Here is a 19,587-nt window from a genome sequence, read left to right as displayed (position 1 = left end):
GAGATTTGACAAATAAAGCAATCATGAATTTAGGGTAACTTTAACCCAAGTAAAATATATTAATTTCGCCAGCACAGGGCGTTTTTGTACAGTATCCTGGAATAGTTTGGAAACGGCACACACCATTTAATATACTGTATTTTAAAAGTGTAGTTATTTTAATAGATTTTGTGCGCAGGGGTGTTACTAATATGTTTATAATACTAGTAATCGTAAACTGAGAAACAATAACACTGCAGCCTGGCGAAAGTGTATCCTTGTTACCACACACACAGTTTGTTGTTTTTAATAACAGTCCATCGTTTTATTTCACAGTAAAGTTATTCAATCTAACATGTCTCGACATGACTGTAACCAAGAGAAGCTTAAAACGTAAACAGATCAGTGACCATCAACGTTGTGCTCATACACGTTAGGAAGGGCTGCTAAGATACACTTTACGTACATTTAATAACGTAGCATTGTATTATGTTGATTGATTTACTCTGGTTATGCAGCGTAGATATTTACAGGAATAGCAGCCCAAGCAGACTCCATTTTAAACATTTTATACAGCCTCGAGCCGCAGGCTCATACATTCCGTTTGGCCAATAAGAATCACCCTTTCAAGAAAAAAAAAACGAACAACCAATCAATCATTTAAATTAACCAATCGCTGCCGCCTCTGAAACTGCTGTCACTGTGCAGTAAGAGTGGCAGCTCCGTTGGCCAAATAAAAAACCTAGAAAAATACTTACAGGCGGAGTCTATATTTTCTTTGACGGCCACCTTCAACGAATAGTAATTCATACAAAGTCTATTGTGGGCGGGTTTTGAGCACTGGCCAATAGAAATTTGGGAACAGCGCGAGCTCCGAAGGCTGTTCTTGGGTTGGTATATAAAGAAGGGCAGTAACCGTTGGAAGTCAGTCGCAAGCTAGTAGCTTTTGTTAACTGTGGTGTATTTTAGATACAGTCTGCCATTTTAAGTCGAAAATGAGGGAAATCGTTCATCTGCAAGCAGGACAATGCGGTAACCAGATTGGTGCTAAGGTCAGTATTTTGAAAATACAGTTGAGTCATTGGGTAAACTTTAATGTACAAAGGCTCGGGTTTTTATATAGCACGGACAGTAAGGCCTTTAATAAAATTATTGAAAAAAAAAAAAGAGTAACAATATTAGTTGTAGTAAACCATAGGCATATAAAAACAGTATCTTAACGTCGTGCGATTACATCCGCATTTTTAAAATTGTGGAAGTTAATAAAATACCGTCCACTGTTCTGGTAGAGGCGGCGGTTCGAAAAATACGCAGCACTGTCATTAAAATGGCGGCAGGGTGACAATATGAAAACTGCATCGATTATATTTTTTTTAGCGTGGTGAACGGATTTCAGGCTCCACCCGGCTTGGCGCTTTTACAATACACCGCAATGCAGAGAAAGGGAACTACACTCGAATTTAAATATTCAGCTGCGTTTACAACAGTTCTGAGTCTTATTTCGATTTATTTTGAACCCTACCTACAGACGTGTACGGTAGAGGGTTAATTTCGTTTATTTGCCTAATTTAAACATACATTTTATTTTTTACAAATGTTTTAATTTTTAAAAATCATCTCGAACTGGAATGTGTCCAATCGCAGGCCGTGAATGCGGAGTCCTGCTCGAGCGCGGGCGCGCCCTCTCTTGTCTCGCTCTGGGGCGGTGTCTGACGGTTACTCACAACGACGTAACATAAAAGGGCGGGCACTTTGAAAATTCAAAATCGGATTCGGTTGGATTCTGGCCAATGGCGAAGGTGCAATGCTCGCGCTTTCTTGAAGGCCAAGGTGGGGAAACTGTATGGGGCGGCGGGAAGCGGTGTAAATATTATTATTATAATTTTTGTGTTTAATATTTTATTAAACAATACTGAAAGGCAGCTGAGCTGGGTTTCAAACAGTCATTGGTTGACGGACAGAACTAGGGGTTGTAATAATAATTAATTGAAATAGCGTTCGGTCGGGATAGTTAACAGCACTGGACGCTTCTTACCAAACAACTCTTATTTTAGTGATATCATTTTCTTCTCATGCGTTACTGTCGGTGTGTGAGTAAAAACCATGAACATTTTATTCAAGCAAATTAAACGTGTGCTGTCGTGTCAAGTATTTTAATCCTGGTAATTTATGTATAAAAATATTTTAATCGATTTAACCAGGCAATTTTGTGATTTAACAGAATTTTATTTTATTTATTTATTTAAATTGCAGTTCTGGGAGGTAATCAGCGACGAACATGGCATTGACCCCACCGGTACCTACCACGGAGACAGTGACCTCCAACTGGAGAGAATCAACGTCTATTACAACGAAGCTTCAGGTAAGAATTGCACCAGAATTTCCAAATGTATCTGCATTGTTTCTGTATTAAAGGAAATTGCATTTTTGTAAAGAAGCCCGGTCTTTTGTTGGAGATCCCTGCCCCTCAGAAGTGGTTTAATCCTTGACTATGGCTAATACTACAGTACAGTTTTGGGTGGTACCCAAAAACCACGCTCCTTTTAAAATACATGATTTAAATCGTTTGAAGATCAAGGTGAAGTGTGTGTGTGTAGAATGTGTATTGTAAATTAGCTTTGTTTGAACTGTATCTATGGTGTAGATTCTTTTGAGGAACCATGAAAAACAGCTGGACTAGAATTGGATGCCTACAGATCAATCAACCCTTATGTCCTATTATGTAGTATTCCCTTTAACTTTACCTTGGAGTAAGAGTTTCTCTTTCTCCCCCCCCCCCCCCCCCCCCCCCCCCCCAAAACAGGTTATGTGTTTTTTGGTTTGGGGTTTTTTTTTTTTTTTTTTTTGATGTTTTAATGTTACGTGAAGCATGCATCCGTTCTAACGAATACTTGTAGTAACTTTTTTTTTTTTTTTTTTTGTTTTCCCCCAGGTGGCAAGTATGTGCCTCGTGCAGTCTTGGTTGACCTGGAGCCTGGCACCATGGACTCTGTGCGATCTGGACCTTTTGGGCAGATCTTCAGACCAGACAACTTTGTCTTTGGTAAGTTTTGATTTGTTTTTAGCCTCTCAGTTTGATGTGCTGCCCAGTCTATTGGACCCTGGAACCAGTGTTTGTGTAACGGATGCTTTTTCTTAAGATTGCCTGTCCTGATCCTTTCCCTCTTTTGCCTCGCAGGCCAGAGCGGTGCCGGTAACAACTGGGCCAAGGGTCACTACACAGAGGGAGCTGAGCTGGTGGACTCAGTCCTTGATGTGGTGAGGAAAGAGGCTGAGAGCTGCGACTGTCTGCAGGGATTTCAGCTGACACACTCCCTGGGAGGAGGCACTGGCTCCGGCATGGGCACCCTGCTTATCAGCAAGATCCGGGAGGAGTACCCCGACCGTATCATGAACACTTTCAGCGTCGTGCCCTCTCCCAAAGTGTCAGACACTGTAGTCGAGCCCTACAACGCCACACTGTCAGTACATCAGCTGGTAGAGAACACAGATGAGACCTACTGCATTGACAATGAGGCTCTGTACGATATCTGTTTCCGCACCCTCAAACTCACCACCCCAACTTATGGTGACCTCAACCATCTGGTCTCTGCCACCATGAGTGGGGTGACCACCTGCCTGCGTTTCCCTGGTCAGCTGAATGCTGATCTGCGCAAGCTGGCCGTCAACATGGTCCCCTTCCCTCGTCTCCATTTCTTCATGCCAGGGTTCGCCCCTCTCACCAGCAGAGGAAGCCAGCAGTACCGTGCCCTCACAGTGCCTGAGCTCACCCAGCAGATGTTCGATGCCAAGAACATGATGGCGGCCTGCGACCCTCGCCATGGGCGTTACCTGACCGTGGCTGCTATCTTCCGTGGCCGCATGTCCATGAAGGAGGTGGATGAGCAGATGCTGAACGTGCAGAACAAGAATAGCAGCTACTTTGTTGAATGGATCCCCAACAACGTCAAGACCGCTGTCTGCGACATTCCCCCGAGAGGTCTCAAGATGTCCGCCACCTTCATCGGCAACAGCACTGCTATCCAGGAGCTGTTCAAGCGTATCTCTGAGCAGTTCACTGCCATGTTCAGACGCAAGGCTTTCCTGCATTGGTACACCGGAGAGGGCATGGATGAGATGGAGTTCACTGAGGCTGAGAGCAACATGAACGACCTGGTGTCCGAATACCAGCAGTATCAAGATGCCACTGCAGAGGAGGAGGGCGAGTTTGAGGAGGAGGGAGAAGAGGAATTGGCTTAAGCATTCTGATTCTGTTTGTCTGTAAATTATGTTCGAAGCTGTACAAACTTTTTCGGTGACATACATTTGAAACTTGTTTTTAGTGTTCTCATTGTTGGTTTTTGTTCTTTCAGTTTGTCGCTGTTGTTTTTGTCCCTGTGTTCCTATTCATATTGTATGCTGCAAAGAAAAAACATCAATAAAAAGCATTTTTTGCTAACTGATTTTTGTTTCTTTTCTTTTGAAATTTAATGGCATACCAAGGCTGCCACAGTTTACAAGATGGAAGTTTATATATTGACAGGATCGGTCATAGAAAAGAAAAACAGTTACACCAATTCTAATAATTTACCTAGAACATTTCTGAGGTGTGTTTGTTTTTTAACAAGTTTGTGATCATGACTGAATTGTGTAAAAGGGAAGGTGACAAAAGGTTGGAAACATTTTATACATCACTAATTTAATATTGGTTATTTTAAATATGAGGGGGTGCTTTTCTAAAACCAATCTTGGCTATATGTACAGGCATTCAGGTCTAGAGTAGTGCAATGTTAATGTAACCAAAAGTGCATCTAACTTTCTAGGTGTTTTATCCTGGGTCACGGTTTTATGAGGACCAGATTAAACTAAACATTTGAATTCTGATTCCAATTATCTTGTATTTTTTTCAAGGTGCATCATTAAAAAAAAAAAAAAAAAAAAAAAAACCTTTTAAGAACAGGATTTCAAGGTTCAATTGAATCACTGCTGCAACATGCAGTACTAAGTGTGCAGCTTTACTTGGGAATGTGCTGGTTGTGCAGTACTTTGATACATTCAAGCAATAAAGTGATTGTTATGCTGACGTAAGGCTTGAGGCATTAAACTGGTGGTCACACGCCCAAGGTATGCGGTTATGTAACCCTGCTTAATTATTTACATAAAACCAACAGGGAATGTCAATGTTTTCATTGCAATAGACACAGTTATTTAAGTACATTACTCTAAATTGAATGTACAACTGGTACATACATACATAAATAAGGATTTCATCCTAACTGCACTGACTTCCTCATATGATATATGTCTTCAGTCCAGTCCTTGGCTTTTTAGAATGGTCTTCCCAGTGCTAATTCTGATGAATAGTGTAGTGGGTTTTGTCAATGATACTGTCCACTAAATCAAAACTTGAGTTTGAGCGAAGACCTCCGATAGCTAAGCATTAACCCACTGCACCAGCTTAGCCTCATCTGTATGAACAAGGAAAAAATGCTGCATCAGTTTCCTGGGCATGGTTGTGGTTACCAGGATGTTTGTGTATCCACTGGAGTGATTAGACGACACATCCTTTTGTCTACAATAGCTGTCACTAGACAAAGCACCTTGCTTTAAATTAATTCAATACCGATTCCTAACAACATTGCTAAGTAAGAAAATATTATTTTTTTATTCTGATTTCAGTAGTTGGACATATTGCATTCAAAACCCAACATTTTGTTGAGAATTGCCTTGTATTTAACCTTGCATTTCAAGTTTCAATTTGAATTAGTTTTCTTGTGTTCTGGTGAAACATTAATTTGGTCCATTTTTTTGTTGTGTGAACAAAGGGGGTTTTTTGTTTAAAAAATATATACACTAGCTTTTGAGAGACTGCAAAAAGTTCCTTCTTGAGGTGAGAAGTGGAAAAGAAAATTCCATAATTTACTTTGGTTGGCCATGATTTTTAATATGGTTTACCGTATGTCTCTTGATCTTTACAATGCCTGCCTATGCTTCATTCCGTTTTGCTATGCTTTTACTATGCTAACCTTTCATAAGGGAACTTGCAGGCTGAAGAGATTTAAGTAGGTATTATTTAATTTTAGTCTATTTTCTATCTAAACTCTCAATAACACAAGCTATAATCTGCTGTTTGTCGGTTACAGGAAATAACCAGTTTCATGACATTTCAGTGATGGGGGGTTATAGTCTGCTGTCAAAAACTTATGATGTCTTTATCTGGCTGCCTGGGGGACAATGGAGGTCTAACTAACCCTACACAGTAACAGTACACAGCAAACAATAACCACCCAGCAGCAGTTTGGAGTCATGATGAGCCGCAAATCTCTCAGTTATACACAGGGAGAATGGGTATAAGCAATCCATTTCCTCTGACTAGAAAGGGCTTTCACAGCTTCACAATGGGGACAGGTAACACATCCTGAAACCCATGGCAACCACAATAGCCAGGGCAGAGGGCGCGTCAGACTACAATGATTTTGCTCCAGTTATATCACTAATTACTCTAACTGTCCATAGCGCCTCATTCACAAAACAAGAATTTGATAATAATGGCGTTGGCTACTTTAAAACCAAATACAATTTAGATAAAATAATTAAAGGAGGCTTATTTTAAAACGTTTAATTATTATTATTAGTATTCTACGTGCAGTTTGAGTTGCTCTTAGCTTCAGGATGTTAAACGTTTTCCTTTTAGAAAAGAAAAGACGGCCAGCATCTGCAGAAATCCGGTTAGGTCAAGGTGAGCCCAGGTCAACAGTGCATAGTCAAGTGCTGTGCTTTACTGCTGTGTAAGGACCCTCACTAATTCACTGTTTTCAGTATTTTTGAGCTGTACGTCAAATATATACAGAAGGAGGCCTGTAAATGAAAGGGTACAAACTAAACACTATAGTATGATCTACACAGCGCCTCAGACTACATTCAGCCTTGTGCTGCATTAATACCACACAGTGACCATTGCTACTACTGATGATACTGGGAAGACTTGGGAATGGAACATCAGCCTGGCCATACAAATATGCGACATTGTGATATGAAACAAACAACTTGCAATGTGCATCTTCTGTGCGGTATTTTTCAGAGACACAGAGAGCATACTTCATTATTTGACAGATTGTGAGTTGCTGCGAACCATTCAGCAAAAAGTACTGGTGTATATTTACAGTGATATCCAGGTAAACAAATGCAAGATATGCACACTAGTATTTGCTACAATTGCATCGCATTGCAAAGTGCATTTCATTGGAGCATGATCTAATCCTTAGTTCTGTGGCCATAAATGAACATTTATTGAAGAAAAAAACAAAACAGTGGTGCTAATTTTACACTGAAGCAAACTCTTAGTAAATCCGGACCTCATTTTGAATAATAATAATAATAATAATACCACTTATGTTAAGTGCCTTGTCGCTTGCTGTTAATATTTGTGCCCGGAATTTTAAAATGTCGATCCTAACACATTCTGTAGCTGGGGGTGACCAGTCTGGCTGAAGTTTAGCTAGCTGTATGGTTGTGTTTTCAAATTCCCCAGGTCACTGAGCAACTGTACACATTGGTTTCTGTTTACATGTGATGTCCGCTGCTTTACTTCGCAGTCAGACATGCCCCAACTTGATTGTGTAACAAAGAAAAATAACACATCTTAGCAACTCCACGCTGCTTGGATACCATTTTACAAAAAAAACTAACAGCGTAACACTACCATCTCCTCGTTGGTTTTACGGTATGAATGCAGCGTAAATACTTATAGGAATCAGAAGAGGAGGCGGTAACTAACGGAAACCAAATCGACTAGAAAACCTCCTCCCCCTCCCCTCTCGTGCACGAAAATGTCATCGATAAAGTTTACCAATAGCAACCTTCCAGCGGTGTAACGACCTCCAATCAGAACGCAAACAAATGCCTTCAAATTGGCCAATCAGAGTATTTACTAGAATGGCAGGTACGCGGCAGCTAAATTCACCAATAAGAGGTCGATAACGGGCTATTGGTGGGATTTAGAGTTTTGTTTGACGGGTGGGTAGGCGAATCAGATCGGCAGAAAGTCAGGCGACCCGTTACCGAAGCGAACAGGCAGATCTTGCGGCTTCTACATATAAATTGCAGCGGCGGTCTGGTTCCCTTCGGACACAGAAAGCGGCAGGACGTGAGCCATAATTTCCCCAGTAATTTATTGTTGAGGTTGACTCCACGTAACTGAAAATGAGGGAGATTGTGCATCTGCAGGCTGGACAGTGCGGTAACCAGATCGGTGCCAAGGTGAGTATTTAAAGAAAGTGTTGAATAAAAATAAGAAACTAAAAAAGGGAAGTCGTTGCGTTCATCATCCTCTAGGCGACATAAGGGTACCCAACATGTCTGGAAAATAAGGGCGTAGCTGGGGAACTCCATAAATAAAGCGCTTATTTATACAATGTGCATGATACCGGTGTAATATTATAAAACACTAGGTTTATAGTATTGGGAAGTAATATAAGCATTGTGTGTGTTTTATTTACGTTATAAAACCACTCGGCTGCGATAGCAGAGTCGCCTCCCCCAACTGTAACAAAGCGAATGGTTTCGGCCATTGGGGACGGACCCGGGGAACAATGCCGGGGTCACTTTATTTTATTATTTATTTATTTATTTATTTATTTATCGTTGTGTTTGTGTATTTGTTTTGGGATGGGATGTAAGAATGACTGGCTGGTGTTTGTTTGTTTGTTTGTTTGTTTGTTTGTTTGAAGTTGTTTTTTTGAGCCGCTGTGCTTCTCCCCGGCACGCGGGGTGTCTCGCGGTATATTTGCCGCCTTTATTGTACCAAAATAAAAAGGGCGGCACATTCATAACAGCGCCAATTTAACCGCCGCGGGGTGTGTTTCTTTTTTTTTCCTTCTCTGTTTTAACGAATTATCTGCCTTTTAGCATGTGTTAGTGTATCTCAAAATGGACGGCTTAATTGGTATTTCAATAGGAACCTCTGTGATATCATTTTATCGCAAGGATTCTGAAAGCTGCTTTGTTTAATAGCGGTACCAGTTGCATCTACGATTTTGCAGTTATGTATGTGTGTGTGGTAAAATTGTGAACTGATTTAATAATAATAATAAATACTGGATAAGTAAATGTTGCACGGTTTAGTCTGGCGAGTTGCTTTTAAAATGCGGGACCGCATTATGACAATAGTGTTCAGTGTGTGTGTGTGTGTATGTGTGTATATATATATATATATATATATATATATATATATATATATATATATATATATATATATATATAGTGTGTGTGAATTTTATTTATTTATTTAAATTGCAGTTCTGGGAGGTAATCAGCGATGAACATGGCATTGACCCCACCGGTACCTACCACGGAGACAGTGACCTCCAGCTGGAGAGAATCAACGTCTATTACAACGAAGCTTCAGGTAAGAATTGCACCAGAATTTCCAAATGTATCTGCATTGTTTCTGTATTAAAGGAAATTGCATTTTTGTAAAGAAGCCCGGTCTTTTGTTGGAGATCCCTGCCCCTCAGAAGTGGTTTAATCCTTGACTATGGCTAATACTACAGTACAGTTTTGGGTGGTACCCAAAACCACGCTCCTTTTAAAATACATCATTAAAATCGTTTGAAGATCAAGGTGAAGTGTGTGTATAATGTGTATTGTAAATGAGCTTTGTTTGAACTGTATCTGTGGTGTATTCTTTTGAGGAACCATGAAAAACAGCTGGACTAGAATTGGATGCCTACAGATCAATCAACCCTCATGTCTTATGTAGTATTCCCTCCATCTATTGTGACCTACATCCTGATGCAGTTCTTTGTGACTAGTGTTCCTTTGCACCCCCTGCTGCCCTTGGTACGGCATTGCAATGGCTCAGTTTGAATTATTTTGACTTTTTAAATGTTAAGTGTACCATGCATCAGTTCTAACATATCGATTTGTGTTCACTTTTAAATGTGTGTGTTTTTTTTTTGTTTCCCCCAGGTGGCAAGTATGTGCCACGTGCAGTCTTGGTTGACCTGGAGCCTGGCACCATGGACTCTGTGCGATCTGGACCTTTTGGGCAGATCTTCAGACCAGACAACTTTGTCTTTGGTAAGTTTTGATTTGTTTTTAGCCTTTCGGTTTGATGTGCTGCCCAGTCTATTGGACCCTGGTACCAGTGTTTGTGTAACGGATGCTTTTTCTTAACATTGCCTGTCCTGATCCTTTCCCTCTTTTGCCTCGCAGGCCAGAGCGGTGCCGGTAACAACTGGGCCAAGGGTCACTACACAGAGGGAGCTGAGCTGGTGGACTCGGTCCTTGATGTGGTGAGGAAAGAGGCTGAGAGCTGCGACTGTCTGCAGGGGTTTCAACTCACACACTCCCTGGGAGGAGGCACTGGCTCTGGCATGGGCACCCTGCTTATCAGCAAGATCCGGGAGGAGTACCCCGACCGTATCATGAACACTTTCAGCGTTGTGCCCTCTCCCAAAGTGTCAGACACTGTAGTCGAGCCCTACAACGCCACACTGTCAGTACATCAGCTGGTAGAGAACACAGATGAGACCTACTGCATTGACAATGAGGCTCTGTACGATATCTGTTTCCGCACCCTCAAACTCACCACCCCTACTTATGGCGACCTCAACCATCTGGTCTCTGCCACCATGAGTGGGGTGACCACCTGCCTGCGTTTCCCTGGTCAGCTGAATGCTGATCTGCGCAAGCTGGCCGTCAACATGGTCCCCTTCCCTCGTCTCCATTTCTTCATGCCAGGGTTCGCCCCTCTCACCAGCAGAGGAAGCCAGCAGTACCGTGCCCTCACAGTGCCTGAGCTCACCCAGCAGATGTTCGATGCCAAGAACATGATGGCGGCCTGCGACCCTCGCCATGGGCGTTACCTGACTGTGGCTGCCGTCTTCCGTGGCCGCATGTCCATGAAGGAGGTGGATGAGCAGATGCTGAACGTGCAGAACAAGAACAGCAGCTACTTTGTTGAATGGATCCCCAACAACGTCAAGACCGCTGTCTGTGACATTCCCCCGAGAGGTCTCAAGATGGCAGCCACCTTCATCGGCAACAGCACTGCTATCCAGGAGCTGTTCAAGCGTATCTCTGAGCAGTTCACCGCCATGTTCAGACGCAAGGCTTTCCTGCATTGGTACACCGGAGAGGGCATGGATGAGATGGAGTTCACTGAGGCTGAGAGCAACATGAACGACCTGGTGTCCGAATACCAGCAGTATCAAGATGCTACTGCAGAGGAGGAGGGCGAGTTTGAGGAGGAGGGAGAAGAGGAATTAGCTTAATTAAAAGCTTTCTGTTTTTGATTTGTAAATCGTCTAAAAATTAAAACTTTTCACTTGAGTAATACCACCTGAAACTTGTCTCTCTTTATTTTCAAAATGTTTTCTGGTCTCCCAAGATGTACAGAGAAACATGAATAAAGAGCATTTCATAGCAGATTGTGTGCCTCTCTTTTCTTCCCAAGTGGTGCTTACTGGTCAGGATTATGATGATCCCAGTATGACTCTCTTGAACTCTGGCCAAAGGTTAAACCATGCTTGTATCTTACACCTGGGGAGGGAGGGGGTGGAGAATGTATACATTTTGGTAATGGACAGGCAGGCTGTCGCAGTGTTAGCACCCCAGAGACAACTATGTTCCTGGTTTGTGCTTTTTAAAATGTTGATCAAACACCACTTAACCTATCATTTAATTTTTGTATTTGTGTCACGTGTAGCTTTACCTTGTAGAAGTCTTTGCTAGCTGTTGCCCCTGCCCTGCTGCCCACCCATACATGGTCATGTAGCACCTGGCCAATTGACCTAGAATGAGGCAACTTCCTTGACACAATTTTAACTTCAAGCTAGCCTTGTGTACCTGGGGGTGCTGCATTAGTACCTGCAGTGCACGTGACCGTGTGCTGTGCTCACACCGGCCTGGTATGTTTCAGTAATCTACACCAGCAGCGTTACCTGGGATGAAGCCAGTGTAGCGAGGCAGCATGCCGCTCCTTCTGTAAAGCTCTTTGACTGGGGACCTCGTTTTTTCTTCCTGTGCTCTGCCAGGGTTTCGTAGGAGGTACTGGAAAAAAAACAGTCATACACATGTATACCCAACAACCAAGGTGCACAAAAAGAGCAACTATGGTGTTTGTAAGGCGAGTGGAAGGGAAGAACTGCCCCTCACCTGATTACACTCCTCGTTGCTCCCGGCCTCTCGCACTGCGCTGCAGTAGTTCTTTGCCAGGCTCCAGCGGACTGTGGGAATGAACCCTGTGTAACCTGCCAATGCAACGACACGACCTTACTGTGCAGGCTAGCGTGACAGCTCTGCTAGAGCAATGCTGAGGAGAGAGCAGGGTTAGGGGGGGCGAGTCACAAAGACAACTGACCAGGGCACGGGGGACTGAATCTGCTGTTCAGATCTTTAGAGAGCCCTAGAAAGCAGACTGCCATTCTATCGGAACAGTGAACAAATCGTATTGCTGTGTGTGCATCACGCTGGAAGGAAAGTCTTTAATCTACAGCTCTCACTGAAGATGGGAGTCACACTAACACCCAGTCTAACGCACTGGAAGCAAGAGGCAGGGTCTTAAATATGGCTGGAAAAAAAAAAACAAGCAGCCTGTGACTGTATTGTACTGTCTGCAAAATGGTGGAGGTTTGTGAATGAATTTGATACATAGCCAATAGAAAACTGCTGACGTTTGATTAATGTCCGGTTGCAGACTGGAGTGTTGACTGCAGACGGAACCGGCTGCAGCCCCAGTCTGATACGGTGAACGAGATGAGATTTTGAGTTTTGCTGTGCAAGCTGATTTCAGGGTGCCGATGGAATGGCGGCTTTATAACGGGCTTGTATTAAAATGTCGTATGCGGTTAAGTGCTGCCCTCGCGCGGCAGATTGGCCGCAATGCAAGACAGTTTTAATTTGCCGTCATGACTCAGCCAGCTGTCGCACCTGAGATGACTTTCCTTTGGGTGTCTTTGTCCCGCGCCGACGGCAGGGGGTCCCATTCGTCAGAACCAGGTGAGCTCCACGTGGGGGGGTGGGGAGCTGGGTGCAGGGGTGCAGACCTGCTGAAGAACGAGGTCTACACAGGGGGCAAAAGGGCAGGAGAGAGGGGGAAGGTTAATACACTTTAGTTCACTGTGCGCATAATTGCACCTTGTTAACTTTCCTATCTATGTATCTGTTTCATAACGCATACATTTGGTTTTTTTTAAGTGTTTTGGAAAGGAAACTTGTCGAACTGATATAAAAGTTATAAGCCCCCCCCCCCCCCCCCCCCCCCCCCTTACTCCAGCCCCCTCCCATGTCTCGTGTCTGTGGTGATCCCGCTTGGGGTCGGGACGGTTCCAGCTGCTCAGCGGCTCCTGGCGCTGGTTCTGGAAGTTCTCCCGGGCCATGGGCGTCTTAATGGAGAAGCGGCTGCCATTCGGATCCTGAGAGAGGGGCACAGACTCTGGAGAGAGAGGGAGAGAGAGCTCAGAATTCTTCGATTTCCAATGGGATGCTTTCTGCTCCAGTGCCTGTGTATTTGGTAGCTCAGTGAGCTGCCACTACCCTGACTCTCTGTCGCTCACCTGGGGGTATCGTCTCCCCCGACTTCGGCTTCATTAAGGGCGGTAGCGTCACGTTGCTCAGACGGCCCGTGCAGTCGGCTATCTTGAGAGGCACCAGGACAGATCTGTCGCTGTGTCGGACATCGGGGTTGGTCAGAAGGTTAAAGGTCGTGGTCCCATAGGTATGGCCGAACTGGAACAGTAACTGGGGACAGTAACCGCCATACCTGTGCGGGATGGAGGCATCCTTATTAGATTTTCTCACGGTCAATTTGCGCCGCATTTTTCTTTTTGCAGTTTTCCCACACTTTGAACACGCTGTAACTATGCAGTTACACAGTTTACAGTGGCTTGCCATGACTCTGAACACCCTTTAACACGCATCTCTGGGCTTACCTGTGCTCGATCATGCTTTCACTATGCGTTATGAAACTTTTCGAGTTTACTGTGGTAAACAAGGCTCTTTATACAGAGCCCATTGAAGTCTTAGCATGCTAGACTTATAAACAACTAGCTGGAAAGTGTGGGGACTGGTATACTAACAAAATATTGAGAACCGCGCTCTCACAGCCTTACCCTGGTATGTAGTACGGGTCTGGCGGGAACAGGCTGTTCCTCCGAGTCCCCATGCTGCCCGGATGCTGCCGTGTCCCGCTCAAGCGCCTACCTGCCCCCCAGGTTGCTACTGTGACGCATTGTAGCTACCGGGTCTCCATGGAAACTGCAGGTGGCTGCGCTGACCGTCTCTAAAGGTACCCGAGTTTCTCATCAGATGTCTCTGTATGGTGCTGGTTTTAAAACAAACAAAAAAAAAAATAACGATATTGATAAAAGTTCACAAACACAATTTATCATGTTGAATATAGATGTCATTACATTTCTTACGTTGGAAAGACATTAAGACGGAATTGTCATTTCTGAATGTACATCCTTGCAAATGCATTAAGATACAAACAACTTTCTTTTTTTTTCTATTCGCGTTCGCATCTAATTAATACAGAATTAATGCCTTTACCTTAAAACATTCCTGTAATCTGCTACGGCCACTAGGGGCCGCTGCGTGACCGTGATACAGCACCGTGGTTCCAGAATGCTCTGAGAAAGAATGGAACGGGGGTGCTTCTGCGAGCACGTGATAGAAAAAAAAGTCTAGTTTTGCAGCGTAGGGAGAATTTGGAATGAAACGATGCATGCAGTGACATTGGTTATGCAGACGAACGTGTATCTGAAATTAAAACAGAGACAGGATGAAATGTACAACGACAACACCCTACGCTTCTGCGGGTGCAACGACACGAACTCGCATCAGGCATAACCCACGTGTTGTTGTCACGAGAAAGTACAGCCATATAATAACCTGCATCTGAAGGTTTGTAACTTTTAGTCAAAACGCGGTTACTTGTTCCCCACACCAGTATACACGCACACAGACAGGCGGCGCTCATTTGTTAAATGATTTATTTACATTACAATTTCAACTTGAGTTTTAAAAAAAAATACATACAGACATAAAGAAAACCCCGCACAGGGAAAACATTTTCGGCAAACATCAATTCAAACGCAAATGTTGCAGTGTGACCGTGAAGCCTTTCCGTGCTTTCGCTGGTGCATTTCTAACTAGAGCCTAACTAGAGTGTGTTTATTTCAACAGCAGTCAAAACGGTCTTTGAAAGGCAGCGGTTAGAAGTGCTTTGAATTCATATTAACAAAGTACAACTAATAATACATTTGAAACGGGCACAGCACAGCGGACTTGTTATTTAGGGAGATTACTCTAACAACTGTAAACGCACTGTTTATCTCGGAAAATGTTTCCAGCTCTACTGTGACTTTCTGCAACCCTGGGGCGCCATCTGGTGGCTTGTTTGGTGAGTAACAGCTGCTGTTGTGTGCCAGTCTATCTCTGTAAATTACGGGTAGTCATCCCGCTGTTGATGGCTTCCTGCTCTTACTTTCCATTGTAGTTTTCTCATGGTCATGCCACGCATTTAACATACTCTACCCTGGTTTGCTATGTTTTTTTTAAATATGCTTTATCATACCTCTGCGTGCTTTACAATGCATACCTGTGCTTTGCCATGCTTTCACTATGCTTTATTACACTTTGCTATGCTTTCACTATGAGACTCTACGAGGCTCTGTTTCTGGGTCACAGGGTCAGATGCAGTCCTCTGTTTCGGCAGGGTTGGATCACGCTCGTTCAGCCAGCGGCTGTGCTGCCCTGTCTCCTCCTCTCCGGGCAGCAGGGGGCGCTGGTGGGAAGGCGGGGTGGTTTAGGAGACTTTGCGTTTCCACAGGTAGTAGCTCAGGGTCACACTGGTGAAGAGCAGGAGGGAAGCGCAGCAAACCCTGATCACAACCTGCTCAGGGTCCTGCTTCTTACTGTAGCGGGTTAGGAACCCGGACTAGGGGGGGGGGGGGGGGGGGGGGGGATAGAGAGAGAGAGAGAAAGCCTTATGGAACCAAAGCATGGCAAATTAACGTATGCACTTTCCCATGCATTCACACACATGCACACACAAAACAAGCCTTGTGACAGCATTAATTGCCTCTGAAGCAGCCAGAGATTAATTGATCTTATCTTTGGCCAAGTGCTGTCGCCGAAACGAGTACAGATAAGAACAGTAATTCAGTGTTATTTCCATCCCTGATAGGCATCAAGGCTCAGGTGTGTCTTATTAAACTCCTAGCCTAACTGGGAACAGATGAAACTGCTATGCAATGGGGGAGTCTCCATCTCCTCCCTTTAAAGACTCACCCAGCCCCCCTTCTCCCTGATCTGGGGGCACACCACCCTCTCCACGTACTCCCCGACACGCCTCTGCAGCTCGGGCAGCGCCGACCCCATGCCGCTCTCCTGGCAGTGCAGCGCCATCTGTCCCGCCAGCACGTAGATGGAGAGGATGGCGCTCCAGGTGAGCTGGCGGCCGGCTGCTCTGTCCGCAGTGAAGTGCTCGTCCAGGACTCGGAGCAGCGTGTCGCAGGCGTCCCCCCTGTCCAGCTCCTGGAACAGCCTGGGCCAGCGCTTGAAGAAGATGGGGTACTTGAGGAGCAGCTCGTCCCCAGCGTGGCGCAGCGCCGCCGCAGCCTTCGAGGGGGCGGGTCTGGAGGCCGGAGCCACGCCCGTCACGTAGCTGATGTAATCGTGGGACATCAGGTAGGCCTCGCGCACCACAGGGTCGGCGTGGGTCAGTCCCTCGCCACTCACCGACATCTTGATCCTCTGTTTTAAAAAAACAAGCAGCAAAGACCAGCTGTATGTTAATGCTGATAATACTATGCAGTGTATAACAAGGCTGTAATTCCATGGAGGGGGTCCTGCCGCCATGATAAACCACAAGAGCACACCTTACCAGAAGCCCGGGGATGGAAGAGCAGTCTTACATGTACAGCTGCTGAAACAACGGCAGACATTTTCATGAATGTTTCAACAACGTTTTTTTTCTCTTTATATCAATGTCGCCTGACATTACCAAGACTGTTGATCAATTGCCGCTGTTTTTTTTTTTAAAAGCTCTTGGATGAGTTTTAGTCATTTAGCAATCATACACATTAACGTGCCATTGAGATCCGTAATGCTGCTTTACTGAGAGATACTGTCAGGTGGGCTGACATAACCTCCTAACAAGTAACATCCCTGCTCATAATATTCTGTGTTTGTCTGTTTTGAAAACTCACCGGAAAGTCCAGTTGACAGCAAGAGGAGCCAAGTGACAGATCAGCTAATAATCAAGGCAAAAAGTTACAACAAATCTCTACAGTATCCAGCAGAAAGGAGTCCAGCTCGCTGGTGAAGTTCAAGGCCAGGTGATCTGGTTACTCTGCTTGGGGGCTAATTTTAGCAGCGCTGAGCTGTTCAGAGTGGAAGCTGACACTGAGGTTTGATCCTCACTGACGCGCACAGATACTGTACGGGCTGTGCACACTGCCACCCCAGCCCGGTCCACGGCATTACGTGGATGTCACGTCTCCTCAAACCACACTTTGAACATATAGATATATAGGGTACATGCCCCACTCAGCTGAATGTATTGGATTTGCTTTATGACTTAGACCTTGTGATTCATGGCTGACATTAATTATGCTAGAGGGAGAGTTCAGAAATAGATACCACCGCCCTCGCATTGATCAGTGCACAGAAACGTTTCATGACATCGTGAACCGTGCGTGCAATCAGGCTGTTTGCAGAGTTGATGCAAAGGTTGTGTGGACTGCACACCCAGCACAGCAACCCGGGGGCCCCTGCTGAACCTGCTGTGAACTGGAGTGATCTCAAGTCTGGTGTATGGAGGACAGGCACGCTGTCTGTGCAGAGCACGGCTCAGCCGGTGACTCACTGCTCCAGATTCCTTGTGTCCAGTTATGCTGAGCAGCCTGCAGGACGACAGCACTGAATTCTATTTGTGTCTGTCCTGCAGTTCCTCAGTGGCACTGCAGTGTGACACGGAGCACAATTAGACAGCCATGATTAAAGACCCAGGCAGTTTTTCTAACTGAAGAAAAAAATATATGTCGTTTATTTAAATACAAAAGTTTAGTTTTTTTTTTTCCCTGAATAAGATACTATTATATAATTTTGAGTATAAAAGAAAATAAACAAGATAGCAATGCCGGAATATTTGTTGATCCTAATCTATCAAACAAATCATTTTAACAGTGACGTCATTATCCAGATACTGCAGCATAACGTTTTGTGTGATGTTAATTATAAAATCACATGATTAGCTTAAGACAGAGAGAGTTTAGCTGCGTCAGCACATCTTAACCAATGAGGGCTGCAGCTCAAGCTTTTAGGCTGACGAGTTGATTTGATTGGCTGTAAAAAAAGGGCCTAAATAAATAATTATTAGTGTGATTTTAACGTAGCTGGCTACGGCCCTGGATACTGATGGAGAGAATGAAAAGAAATGAAAAAGTGTGAAAACCCGTTCCGCTATTGTCCTGGTCAAACGTGTCCTGCTTTGGTAAGGAAACCTTGGAGAGAGCGCGCCCTGGTGGTTGAACCTCAGGGTCGCGGTCCTGGAGGCGTGAGAATCGGGGCGCGGTTGCTTTGCTTCCCAGAATCTCCTCCTCGGTGGAAGGTATTGAAAACGACCCATTGAACTCGTGCCGGAAAGTCTCACTGCTGTTTCTTCCAGGGTTTGTTCTCATGAAGGTAATCCCCTGGCTTATCACAGACACATGTGCTGGAGAGATGCAGTGTGATACGATGTGCTTCCTTATCAAGCAAGCTGACTGATCTCTGCAGCTCAGCAAAAGTGCTGCCAGCCTCCACACTTAAGTAAACAGAACTCTTGTGAACCACACATACGTTAGAAACCTATTAAGAGTGCACTAGTTAGCGTTGTTAAAGTTCACAGATAAAGATGCAAGTCACGAAGAATCTTTTAATATCTTGATAGAACGCAGGCGAGATAACGGAGAGATAGAGAGGACACTGTGCACAACTTAGCCGGTAAACACGATAAGAAACTGGGATCCACAATGAAAAGATAAATGCTACCGTGCACTGTATATTATAGCAATCCTATCTGTGTGATTGAAAGGACTGTATATAGTGTGTATGTAGTAGCTGTTGGGCTAGTGGTTGAAGGACTGGGAGGTAGGTAGTGTGGTCTAGTGGTTGGAGCTGAGGGACTGGGAGGTAGGTAGTGTGGCCCATTGGTTGGAGCTGAGGGACTGGGAGGGAGGTAGTGTGGCCCATTGGTTGGAGCTGAGGGACTGGGAGGGAGGTAGTGTGGCCTAGTGGTTGAAGCTGAGGGACTGGGAGGGAGGCAGTGTGGCCCAGTGGCTGGAGCTGAGGAACTGGGAGGGAGGTAGTGTGGCCTAGTGGTTGAAGCTGAGGGACTGGGAGGGAGGCAGTGTGGCCCAGTGGTTGGAGCTGAGGGACTGGGAGGTAGGTAGTGTGGCCCATTGGTTGGAGCTGAGGGACTGGGAGGGAGGTAGTGTGGCCTAGTGGTTGAAGCTGAGGGACTGGGAGGGAGGCAGTGTGGCCCAGTGGTTGGAGCTGAGGGACTGGGAGGGAGATAGTGTGGCCTAGTGGTTGAAGCTGAGGGACTGGGAGGGAGGTAGTGTGGCCTAGTGGTTGAAG

The 19,587-nt window shown here is 44.8% G+C and overlaps 4 protein-coding genes across 4 annotated transcripts; 2 read left to right on the top strand and 2 right to left on the bottom strand.

Annotated features, from left to right (window-relative positions):
• Positions 1 to 872: 872 nt before the first annotated feature.
• LOC117396835 (tubulin beta-4B chain) lies at positions 873 to 4,421 on the top strand. The gene is made up of 4 exons (XM_033995079.3): positions 873 to 1,031; positions 2,233 to 2,341; positions 2,912 to 3,022; positions 3,158 to 4,421. Exons 1-4 carry the CDS (start codon positions 975 to 977, stop codon positions 4,216 to 4,218), a joined length of 1,338 nt encoding a protein of 445 aa, XP_033850970.1. The 5' UTR covers positions 873 to 974; the 3' UTR covers positions 4,219 to 4,421.
• Positions 4,422 to 8,047: 3,626 nt separating this feature from the next.
• LOC117396836 (tubulin beta-4B chain-like) lies at positions 8,048 to 11,388 on the top strand. Its single transcript, XM_059005671.1, has 4 exons — positions 8,048 to 8,217; positions 9,256 to 9,364; positions 9,928 to 10,038; positions 10,174 to 11,388. The coding sequence occupies exons 1-4, from the start codon at positions 8,161 to 8,163 to the stop codon at positions 11,232 to 11,234; spliced, it is 1,338 nt and encodes a 445-aa protein (XP_058861654.1). The 5' UTR covers positions 8,048 to 8,160; the 3' UTR covers positions 11,235 to 11,388.
• LOC117396852 (protein FAM166A-like) lies at positions 11,382 to 15,611 on the bottom strand. Its single transcript, XM_033995100.3, has 8 exons — positions 15,563 to 15,611; positions 14,073 to 14,284; positions 13,518 to 13,723; positions 13,233 to 13,396; positions 12,892 to 13,024; positions 12,118 to 12,212; positions 11,904 to 12,012; positions 11,382 to 11,502 (listed from the first exon to the last, which is right to left on the bottom strand). Exons 2-8 carry the CDS (start codon positions 14,123 to 14,125, stop codon positions 11,423 to 11,425), a joined length of 840 nt encoding a protein of 279 aa, XP_033850991.3. The 5' UTR covers positions 14,126 to 14,284; positions 15,563 to 15,611; the 3' UTR covers positions 11,382 to 11,422.
• Positions 15,612 to 15,763: 152 nt separating this feature from the next.
• LOC117962274 (bcl-2-related ovarian killer protein-like) lies at positions 15,764 to 17,446 on the bottom strand. The gene is made up of 3 exons (XM_034909063.2): positions 17,175 to 17,446; positions 16,255 to 16,719; positions 15,764 to 15,901 (listed from the first exon to the last, which is right to left on the bottom strand). Exons 2-3 carry the CDS (start codon positions 16,708 to 16,710, stop codon positions 15,770 to 15,772), a joined length of 588 nt encoding a protein of 195 aa, XP_034764954.1. The 5' UTR covers positions 16,711 to 16,719; positions 17,175 to 17,446; the 3' UTR covers positions 15,764 to 15,769.
• Positions 17,447 to 19,587: the final 2,141 nt, after the last annotated feature.

Source organism: Acipenser ruthenus, chromosome 31 (genome assembly GCF_902713425.1).
Source record: "Acipenser ruthenus chromosome 31, fAciRut3.2 maternal haplotype, whole genome shotgun sequence".
Taxonomy (NCBI): Eukaryota; Metazoa; Chordata; class Actinopteri; order Acipenseriformes; family Acipenseridae; genus Acipenser; species Acipenser ruthenus.
This window is presented reverse-complemented; position numbering and strand designations above follow the sequence as displayed.

Excerpts from the sequence above, each read along its gene's own strand:
- LOC117396835 (XM_033995079.3), top strand. The coding sequence starts at position 975 with ATGAGGGAAATCGTTCATCTGCAAGCAGGACAATGCGGTAACCAGATT. Across the intron at positions 1,032-2,232 it reads GTAACCAGATTGGTGCTAAG|TTCTGGGAGGTAATCAGCGA; the intron begins GTCAGTATTTTG and ends TTTAAATTGCAG. Across the intron at positions 3,023-3,157 it reads ACCAGACAACTTTGTCTTTG|GCCAGAGCGGTGCCGGTAAC; the intron begins GTAAGTTTTGAT and ends TTTGCCTCGCAG.
- LOC117396836 (XM_059005671.1), top strand. The coding sequence starts at position 8,161 with ATGAGGGAGATTGTGCATCTGCAGGCTGGACAGTGCGGTAACCAGATC. Across the intron at positions 9,365-9,927 it reads CTATTACAACGAAGCTTCAG|GTGGCAAGTATGTGCCACGT; the intron begins GTAAGAATTGCA and ends TGTTTCCCCCAG. Across the intron at positions 10,039-10,173 it reads ACCAGACAACTTTGTCTTTG|GCCAGAGCGGTGCCGGTAAC; the intron begins GTAAGTTTTGAT and ends TTTGCCTCGCAG.
- LOC117396852 (XM_033995100.3), bottom strand. The coding sequence starts at position 14,125 with ATGGGGACTCGGAGGAACAGCCTGTTCCCGCCAGACCCGTACTACATA. Across the intron at positions 12,013-12,117 it reads GCAACGAGGAGTGTAATCAG|TACCTCCTACGAAACCCTGG; the intron begins GTGAGGGGCAGT and ends TTTTTTTTCCAG. Across the intron at positions 11,503-11,903 it reads CTACACTGGCTTCATCCCAG|GTGTAAGATACAAGCATGGT; the intron begins GTAACGCTGCTG and ends CTCCCTCCCCAG.
- LOC117962274 (XM_034909063.2), bottom strand. The coding sequence starts at position 16,710 with ATGTCGGTGAGTGGCGAGGGACTGACCCACGCCGACCCTGTGGTGCGC. Across the intron at positions 15,902-16,254 it reads TCAGGGAGAAGGGGGGCTGG|TCCGGGTTCCTAACCCGCTA; the intron begins GTGAGTCTTTAA and ends CCCCCCCCCTAG.